Source organism: Notothenia coriiceps, unplaced genomic scaffold (genome assembly GCF_000735185.1).
Source record: "Notothenia coriiceps isolate Sejong01 unplaced genomic scaffold, NC01 NC01_scaffold00000495, whole genome shotgun sequence".
NCBI classification, from domain to species: domain Eukaryota; kingdom Metazoa; phylum Chordata; class Actinopteri; order Perciformes; family Nototheniidae; genus Notothenia; species Notothenia coriiceps.
Window position 1 is genome coordinate 387,779 of NW_011333196.1, and position 10,287 is coordinate 398,065.

The following is a 10,287-nucleotide window of genomic DNA, read 5'->3' on the forward strand; positions in this document are numbered from 1 at the left end:
CACACACACACACACACACACACACACACACACACACACACACACACACACACACACACACACACACACACACACACACACACACACACACACACACACACACACACACTACAGGTTACCAATGCCTGTAGCACTACAGCTAATGCAGATTTCATGCACACACTCCACGTTTAACACTGGATAAGGAACATGCGTTTGATCTACTGTTCATTATTAAACCCCTTGTTGTTACTGTTGAAAAGGAGCTAAAGGTTTAAATAAGTGTAGTTGTTGGAAATCTAAAGTCCCAGGCGCCTCCAACAATGAAACATGCATCATATGCTTGGCCGAGCTCAAACATTCATATACAATAATATATACAAAAACAGCAAGTGTACGCTGTCTTTCCCACGCACACGACTGTATGTGCCTCCACTCGCATTCCTTCAACTCTGAGAGAAGGTGTGTGTGGGTTGTAAGCTGGCAGTAACACAAGTGTAAAGTGATTTAGAAGGTGAGTTTAGTGAAGTGCTTTCACCGGAGGCATAACAACTTTGGGGCATTAAATGCAATGACGATCTGCGGGACCAAACAACCCCCCCAAACTACTTTCCAGGCTGATAGTTTTCTTTTTCTTTCCTCAGCATTTATTCTAAGATACTTTTGTCCCAAATGAGTCATCCTTTGTTCTGCACTTCAGTCTGAGATGGTGGCTTCTTTCTCCCAGATCTTTTTTTACAAGATAAGATAAGAGATACAGGGTTCACGCGGGGTCTTAAAAAGTCTTAAATGTGAGTTTAAGAACCCTGAGATAAGATGGTACTTTATTGATCCCAATTTTGGAAATGGGGCATTGTACAATACAAATGAATAGACAAGAAATAAACAAGAAAGTAGAAAATATACATGTTGAATTGACTAATTAACAAGATATAAAGCAAGGTATTTATATATACTTAAGTATGTGTAGAAGAAAATTCACTTTTAATCTACTGGTCAATGTGTTAGCATATTTTCTATATGTTGGTGGCAACTTGGCCAATTTGTGTCTGTTGTGGTCTCCACCATCTCCTAACTTCTGCATCTTACTGCTAATGACTCCACTTTGTTCACCAGCAATTTGGTACACTTTTAGTAGTGGGTAGGTCGCGTGACGTGGGTTTATCAGAACATCTCTGCAGCTTGAAACGAGGCTAATTAAGACCAAAACAACGAGCTTGAGGCTTAAAGTCTCAGTAGAGCTGAGGAGAACCACAGAGATGTTTGATCGTTCTCGTTTTGATAAAAGTAGTAATTTAAGCCATTGTTTAAATGGAGTTATTCAAAAGTACAGCTTTCATTTTTTTATTTCTCAGCTTCTGAAATGTGAGCATTTATTGTGTTTCTTGTCATAAATGGAATATCTCTGGGGAGCGATTTGGAGATGTCTCCTTCCTCTCAATCAATCAATCAATTATTTATTTATATAGCCCAATATCAAAAATGTTACATTTGTCTCAGTGGACTTCACAGTTTGTACAGAATATCAGTATGACAATACGACATCTGTCCTTAGACCCTCACATCGTACAAGGAAACACTTCTAGAGAAAAAACCCCACAGTGTAAAGGGGAAAATGGGAGTAACCTCAGGGAGAGCAACAGAGGAGGGATCCCTCTCCCAGGACGGACAGACCTGCAATAGATGCCGTGTGTAAATCGAAGAGATAATACATTTTACAGTATAGTTAGACCAAATACCCTCTGACATTTAAAAGACTGATTCAAATGTTTGTAAACAGATGAATAGATAAAATTAGATCCATTACTAATCTCCATCTGGTAGTCATTTACAAAAAAAGTGTGGTTTTCAGGTTGTGAAACTCCAGCACCAAAACACAGCTGTTTCAAATCGGGATGTTTTTAATAAAACAGTGACTACCGAACAATCTGGCTTCCCTGCCGTGTCCATTTGCAGTTTCACAAAAAAAACTACATTTCTTTCATATTTAAAAAACAAACCTTAAGCTATGTTTTCATATATGCATGACACATTGGATATAAACACTTGTTGCACAGAAGCCTCGGCGCTGGAGCCGTTGAAGTGTTTTCCTCCTCTTCGCCGTGCAGCCTATCACTGCAGCGAGCCCAACGTTATGTGACCTAAATAAAGCTGTGTGTGAGCAGTGAAGCAATATTTCTCGTCTTGTTTTCAAACACTTAACTCCACTGCAGGCTACAACTTGTGTGTGTGCACAGTCGAATGCACACACTGGAGTCAGACTGGGTGTCACTGCCTTTTTATATCGTGACACCTGCAGAGGCATTACGTTACAAAACAGTGGCTTTCCCACGGATAAACACCTGCGTTAAAACGACTTCAGGCTGCTTACCTTGTGACTTTGTAGTTGTGTAAATATCAATGTTTAAACACATATTTATTCTGAATATGTGAACCAGTATCATCATTATGTATTTAGCCCACACACACTATAAAAATAGTTTAATATTGACTTGGTTTCTGTTTATTTACGCAAATCTTTTTACCTGGAAATGCAGGTTTTGTTATGTTTGGTGCTTTTCTAAATCAGCTTTAGAACCTGTGACCAACCTTTTTTAAGGAGAATATTGTTTTCAGGAACATTAAAAGGTTTAAATTATTCATACCTCAGTCATTTGGCTGCACTCTGTTACAAACCATGCCAAGAAAAGTCATCATTATTACATTACAGCCTTGTTTGATTGCATTCTTCCATTGGACTCCTTTGTTTACTTCCAGAACATCGTGACATCACTATATATAACACTTCTATTGGCCAGTGCTCTAACACATTGTACGTGATTGGCTAAGGGGCATCTCTCAGTTGACCTATGAGAGCAGAGCCAGCCAGCTGACCAATCAGAGCAGACTGGGCTCTGGTTTCAGACAGAGGGTGAAAAGAGGTGCTGCAGCATGAGAAAAATAACAAGCTTTTTTGAAGGGAGGGAACGAATTCAGCAACTACTGTCGAACTCTGAACTTCAACTTGGATTACAAAGTTGACCATTCTACCCCTTTATTCGTGAAGGTCATACTTAGTTCATTTAAGTCTTGAAAGCAGCAAGTCTAACTTTAATGTGTGTCTTTTGTCGGTTTACTCAGGCTATTTGAAGTGCAGAAACATGGCACTGCACACGTCAGATTCAGGCTCTTAAACCGTGTCCTGGGTCCAAGGTCCACCCCTCACGTCCTTTCATTGACATTAAGACGTTTGATGTGTTTGTGTGAGTTTCGGTAGGCTGGTCAGCGCTGAAATCTTCATTGTTTGCTGCCCACAGAGCTGGAGCCTGGCACAGACAGATAACAGAGCCTCACACAGGACAGGTTTCATTACGGAGCTCAGTGCTGTGTGTGTAGTTAAGCAGGTGGATGTGTGTGTGTGTGTGTGTGTGTGTGTGTGTAAATGCTGCCATGTTGCTGCTTGTTCCTGTGTGTGGACAGTCAGCTCTCCTGGATTAAAGAGCTTTAATCCCGCCCGATCCTCATCAGCTCAGATGTTAGTGGGTGCAACTTGCAGGCGCTCCGTGTTACGTGTTAAAGTCAGATGGTTCTGCTCCCCGGTTATGAGTTGCTTTGAGACGTGAGACGTGAGCACTGCTGCCTCCTTGTTTTCTCAACAATCGAAATCGCATCCTCAAGTTCCTTCCGTCTTATTTATCCTTGGGACTCCCCTATCACTTACGGTTGATGACTCCTCTTAAAACTAGATCTTGGTTGTGTTACGTGACAGTCACACTGTCTGTGTGAAGGACCAGGCCCATAAGGTAATTGACAATGGAATTCTCACCTTGAGTAGTACTTTCATCATAAACTTAATATACTCACATCCTGGCATGGATATATTCCGTATCAATATGAAAATAAAAAGTTTTATCGGTTTGTCTCAAGTACGTAAAATCGGTAAGGTACGTAGAGCGAGCTTAAATTATGTGACAGAACGTAGTACCCGACTAAGACACTCTTGTCGTGGTAGATGTTCCGGACGTATCACATGAATGTCGCAGGTCGCGAAAGGTTGCCGTTACAGGCACCGACAGAGGAGGACTAACCACCTCACACCGGTTTCGGCATCGCGGTGAATAGACACTGCAGTATCTTCACAACGTTCTAGACTAGTCAGGACAATCAGCTCTAGGCAACATACGTCGGGGACAAAAAATCACTAAACCCCATACCCTCTTTTATCATCCTCCCACACAAAACTGTGAACCACGCAAGGGACCTTCGTGGCCGACCCCCCCCCTGTATAAGTCTCACCCACATCTACTTTCCTGCTATGTTTTCACGTAAAACGTAGCTATTCCTAGGGACAATATTCATTCTCCAACTGTTCCGTCGTATAATGCTCTACACTATTGAAAACAGAAGTATAGGAAGTTTTCTGTATACTCAAGGAAACATATGACATCCGATAAGGCCGCTGCTGTTCACTATAACCGTAAGCGCGTAGTTGACCCATACGAAACGGGGCAGATTTTGGCTTTTGGTATTGTAGTTATCGAAACGGAATCCCCATTCTGTAGTCAAATGACATCTATACAACAATAAATAATGCTTCTATCGAAAGGATTGATAAGGGAGATTACTCCCTTTGTTTCTTTTATGAACATTATCTATGTCTAAACAAATAGAACTACCTATATTACTGTATTGAATTTCATACTGTCGGAACATAGTGTACCATATGGTCAAACATAAGTTTATTGTAACCAATTTACATAAGACAGGTGACACGACAGTGGTCAACAGAACAGGAATAATGAATTGAATGAGTTATCGGCCCCACACTTCAGAGTGAATCACCGTCAAAAGTTTCATGACTTAAGAGTCTTTTAAGGATGGTGTCGTAAGTTACTAAAAGTCACGATTTTCGCACTGAACTTGTCGCGTACACACAGAAGACCGAACCCCTTACACCTAATCCATCGTGTTTTTTCGTCTAACATAACAGAGTATAAAAAAAATAATATTACGACTAGGTTTGAGTTTCACTCTCCGTAGGTAGTACCTCCTNGTAAAAGTAGAAGTTCCAGAGTGTAGGAATACTCTGTTAAAAGTTAAAAGTTAAAAGTGCTGCATTCAAAATGTTCCTCAAGTGAAAGTAGAAAAGTATTCTCATCAAAATATAGTGAAAGTAGCGACAGTAAAAGTAAAAGTTCTTTGCTTGTCTTCTCATGCAGTAGTTGTTCCTCAAAAGCCTCGCTTTGATTCAAACACTGAACACATATTGAACTCTGTAGAAAACACTGCGCTGTATGTGTCGACCATCAACTGCACTTTCTGATGCAAGGTTCGAGGAAAGGTCTCAGGGGACTGAAAGGCTGTGTGCAAATTCACACATGCTCAAATTCTCCCTCTTCTTCTAAGAATACACTCCTCCAGAAACCCCTCCGACACGCGTCCCAATCAAAGCAAAGTTCGGCTAACAAGCCATCTCTGCTGCCCTAGTTTTCCTCTCAGAATAAACCTCATAACAAGGAGTAAGCTATACATCACCCCCTCAGCATGGCAGTGTGCTACTTCCTGGGGGCTACTTCACAAGGACCACCCAGTCAGGCCTTTTAGATGTATCCCCTCCTGCAGAAATCCTATTACAGTGACAAACTGTTGTGTCGCCAGGGTATCCACCAGTGTGTGTGTGTGGAATTTATCCTGAGATTAAGTGCCACTTTGCCAAATTACACGATCAGTCAGCAGAAAACAAATATAGAAGTGTGAAAAGTGAAGGCACTCCCCTGTAGTTTTTCTCTGTGATTAAGCCGGTGTGTGTGCCGTGTTTTTAAAACTGTATTTATATTCCTCTTATTGCCAGTGGCTGCAATTTTCCACCCCCGTTACAGTATCCCTTTGAACGTCCAGAAGCACAATCCAGGTTGAGACTCTCTTTGTCTGGCCGACACATTTAGAGCCCGGTGACTCAAGCTGCTTACCCTGTGTGTGTGTGTGTGTGTGTGTGTGTGTGTGTGTGTGTGTGTGTGTGTGTGTGTGTGTGTGTGTGTGTGTGTGTGTGTGTGTGTGTGTGTGTCAAAGGAGAGGGTGTGTGATGAATATTACGAGGTCACGGCCACGTGTCGGACAGGAAATAGGCGCCGTAACCTCCCCGAGGTTTCCACAAGCAGAAAATCCAATCCCTTACAATTAGAGGCCGAGATTGAAGGCGAGTTAAAGTGTGTGATCTCATCAGTCGTAACCGACGCCAATTGATCTGCAACCACGCAGAGAGACACACGAAAACACACACCCCTCTTGTCCGGGGCCTTCATATGGATGCAGCGAGATAAACTCTGTTTCCAAGTTGTGTTTGCACAGTCCAGTGGTGCGGAAGAACCCACTCCCCATCATTGAGTTTATAGTGTTTGAGGACGGTGTCACCCCCAGTGAGTGTTTTTATTTGGAGACACATGCTGTATAATGTAACACACACGTCACTCCTTCTCTCCGCTGCCTGGCACATGCAAACACACTTCACAGACACTCTTCTTTCTTTCTCCCACATTCAATAATGCACTCTAACAGGGAGCTGCTTTTGTTAAAACATGCTCGTACTCCTGAATGCAAGTAACCGCGCTAACAAGCATTTCAGACCGGTGTCCCTCCTCGCTGCAGAGAGGAGAAGAAGTGTGAGGTGAATGTATACGAGTCTGACCCGAGCTCCTTAACATGGAAGGTGCAGGAGGCGAGAGAGGCGAGGTGGCCCCCGCTCATTTGAATTGGAAATGATTTCATTTGCTTTGGAAATATTCCGGCTTTGTTAGGCCAGCTGTAAGAGCGGAGCAGAGGGGATCGGGGGGGAAGTAAATAGACCTCAGACTTCTTGCAGTTGAAAGTACTTTTTCTGCTGTGCTCATCGTCGTCCTTGAGTTTGAACCTTCCCCTCCCTTCTGTTCACTTTAGGCCCTCTGTCAGTGTGTGTGTGTGTGTGTGTGTCTAGGAACACTCTCCCGATGCCATCTGTCAATCACTGCTGCGGTTTGATGCATGGCCAGCTCTGAAACATTAATTGCTTTCACCTCACCTTGCTGCTGCCACGCTAACGTCTCTATGTGCGTGTGTGTGTGCGGTCGTGTTCATGCACACACACACGCAGATCCATCTCCATCACCTCCACTGATTGAGGTTGATGTGCCCCTCCTCTTCGGGGGCCACAGGGGCCCCTTGCTAACAGGGCGGCGCTGGATGTTTGATTGAGTTGTTCTGATGAGCCGGAGGAGAAGTGCATTACAAACGCTGATTCTCTGATTACGTCTCTGCGTCCTCTGGGTCCCGCCCCCTCCTCTCTCGCCCGACAACACTATCGATCTGCGTTTTAATGCACAAACCGATCGCTCTCTCATCATTCCTAGCTTCTTGGCTCTCTCCTTTTCACGGCACAATCCCCTAAAGAGGAAAAGCTGTGGGAAATGAGCTTGAGAAAGCATCTTTATTTGCCCAATAAATCTGGGAAGTGGTTCATTTCTGTCAAATCAAAGTGCAGATGAGTTGTTTGGCTTTGTGCGGGGGGAAAATAATTTCCCGTTGGTGCCCTTGGGTTGTCGAATATGGCACCTTACCGTTCTAGTCACGTTGATTTCTTGGCTAATAATTTGCACAAACCTTTACTAGAATAGTTCTTCTTATGCTGTCCAACAGTTAGGTGTATTCTTTCAAGATCAGTTTTGAACCTGTAGCTGTTTGACATTTTAATAACAGTTAAAGGAAAGGAATATCTGAGAAGCTTTCTAACTTGTAAACTGCAGGTTGGTTATCTGTCCTATATGCTCTGTGTTAGAACCAGGACATTCATTCTGATCATTGTGTTTTAATTGACCCTCCTCTCCTGTCTCCTGCAGATAAGCCGGAGAACTTCGACGTGTGGTACGAGAGTCGATTCGAGGAATGCGACCGCGAGGCCTGCCTGTCCTTCTCCAAAGACTCGCTCTGCACCCGGGTCACCGTGGACCACAACTACTACGCCGTGTGCCAGAACCTGCTGTCGCGCTATGCTACGTGGCGGGGCACCACAGGGGGCCTCCTCCACGACCCCCCCGCCCACATAGCCAAAGACGGCCAGCTGGAGAGCCTGTTGGACGAGTGCACACGACCCAAAAAGCGATACGGACGCTTCCAGGCGGCCAAAGAGCTGCGGGAATACCTCACCCAGCTGGCCGCCTCGTCCTCCTCCGTCACGGCCAGGTAATGAACGTAGTCGGCGTTCGCCCCAGAGAGACTGTGCTCATCATCTCCGAACTCTCACGCTCCTGGTTCTCCTACACGATGTCATTCGCTCCCCTTTGTGCGGTCAGAGGGTCTTGCATCAGGAAGTGTAAGAATCCAAACATGAAAAGCAGATTAAGTTTAGCTTTCACCTGACTGTGGTGACGAGGAGTGTGGCCTCTTCAGAACCAGGGCAGAGAGGGGGTGAGGCGACCTCTCCTCTCCCAGGGTGGGCTGCCATCCGTGGGTTGGGGGGAAAAAGGGCTCTGGTACTCACGCTACATTGGACTCGAGCTACCGCAAACCAGAGTATCCTAGCAACAAGGGCATCGACGTCGCACAGACCACCCCCCCCCCCCCTGAACTGCTGTTTTATAACATTGAATCTGTTTTATTTCGCACCCAGGATCTCTCTTTATTTTATTCAGGGCTGAGTTTAAGCATACTGGTGCGTCAACATTTCTGCTGTGCCATGGCTTTTGCTTTCGCTGTAGCATGGCTGCAGGGAAGGCGGAGCAGCATGAATCTCCTGCTGTCAGGCGGCAGGTCGAGAGGAGAGGCAGGGGGTCGGGATGGGGGGGGGTTGGTTTTTTCATGCAGGAGCAAAAGAAAACCCTTGACAGCTATATAAGTCTAATTTCCTGCTTCTCCAATCAATCACTTGATTTCCAGGTTCCAGTTGGCAATCATCCTTTTGAGTGTTTTTTTGTTCCTTTCCAATAGGAAGAGTGAGACAGCTGCACATAGGAATAGGAAGGGAAATATTGGACATTGGTCCCTTGATGCAGATGTGCCTATACCAAAGAGGCTATATGTAATATTAAGAACCTGAGCAGTACAGAGTGACAGCACCTCTCCCTCCAGTTGTTCCCCTGTAGAGCTGTCCAAAGCAATGTGTACACAATCCTATAAAAGATGGCAGGCTGATTTCAAAGACGTCGCATTATAATAACCCCCCTCTGCTTTGTTGACCTCCCATATAATAAACCAACGATGGATGCTTTTTCTTTCTGCTAAAAAACATCTCGACTGAATGAAAGAGGGAAATGAAGTGATTCTTAAGAGGTCTAGAAAACACAATAAAAGCAAAGCAGCGGCCTCCAGTGTCGAGTTCTCCTTAAAAATGTGTTTAATTGATAAATGAAGTGTCAAACGCCTCCCGCTGGTGTTGAGCGCACTTACCTCCATCAAGTCGATGTTAAAAAAGGGATCCCGAATGATTCCCTGCTCCAGAAGCAGCTTCTGACCTGCGCTTTTAAAATGTTGCAGCCCAGAAATCTCTGTTTTAATATTTAAACGCTCAGCACCACTTAGCGGTTTCGGTTGATTTTACTCTCGGCGGACCGAACGAATTAAATCACAAATACAGGCTTGTTTGGTAATGGAGTACGAGAGGTCTTAAAGAAAACCCCTCTTCGGCTTGGTGTGTTTTGTATTTCATCTGTTTTAGATGTTGTGAATCAGGCCCAGTGGAGTTGTGTGTAGCTCGGTCAACAGATAATCAAGTAACTATGAGCCACTCCATGTTCGGGGGGAAACTGGAAAGCACAGCGGTTGCTTTTTTGCAATTTGCGAGACCCTGGGAGCTGACGTTAAACTTGTCAACGAGGAAAAGCAATAAAGAGACGTTTGGCTAATGGATTTCTGGTTTTGAACCCCCCCCCTCCTTTTGTTGTGTCAGAAATATTTCCTCTGAATGGAGGACCTGGAGGGATTTGTACGTGCGTAATTAACTGTCCACTTTTGTACTGTAATTTCTTTGTTTTCTTTGAGTATTATATCAGCATTGTCTGATTTTTCCTGTGCCTTTCATTCAAAAGTTGTATTGACAACTTTTAGTGGGTTTAAATATTAAAATAAATGAAGATATATATATAGATATATACACTTACTCTGTGTGTGGGCTCTTTCTTGATTCTTTTCATTATTTCCCCGAGTAAGTTGCAGGCGATTTTTGCCTCGAGTCGCCTTTAAAATTTGATTCAGTGAGGCTCAGCTGGATGTCAGCGTTCGCCAATTCCTCTCCTTTTTTCTCATTCCTCATATCGGGTTTGATCTTTTCATATCTTCATCTTTCCTCTAATTTGGATCCAAGCC

At 44.1% G+C, this 10,287-nt stretch overlaps 1 protein-coding gene across 1 annotated transcript in view; it reads left to right on the forward strand.

Moving 5' to 3' along the window:
- Window positions 1-9,868, forward strand: part of LOC104954870 (deleted in autism protein 1 homolog) — a 39,898-nt gene extending 30,030 nt beyond the window's left edge. Inside the window, exons 2-3 of the mRNA XM_010782073.1 lie at window positions 6,307-6,374; window positions 7,827-9,868. Coding sequence (XP_010780375.1) covers window positions 6,307-6,374; window positions 7,827-8,173 — 415 coding nt within the window. The 3' untranslated portion in view covers window positions 8,174-9,868. The remainder of the gene's footprint in view (window positions 1-6,306; window positions 6,375-7,826) is intronic.
- The last annotated feature ends 419 nt before the right edge of the window (window positions 9,869-10,287 follow it).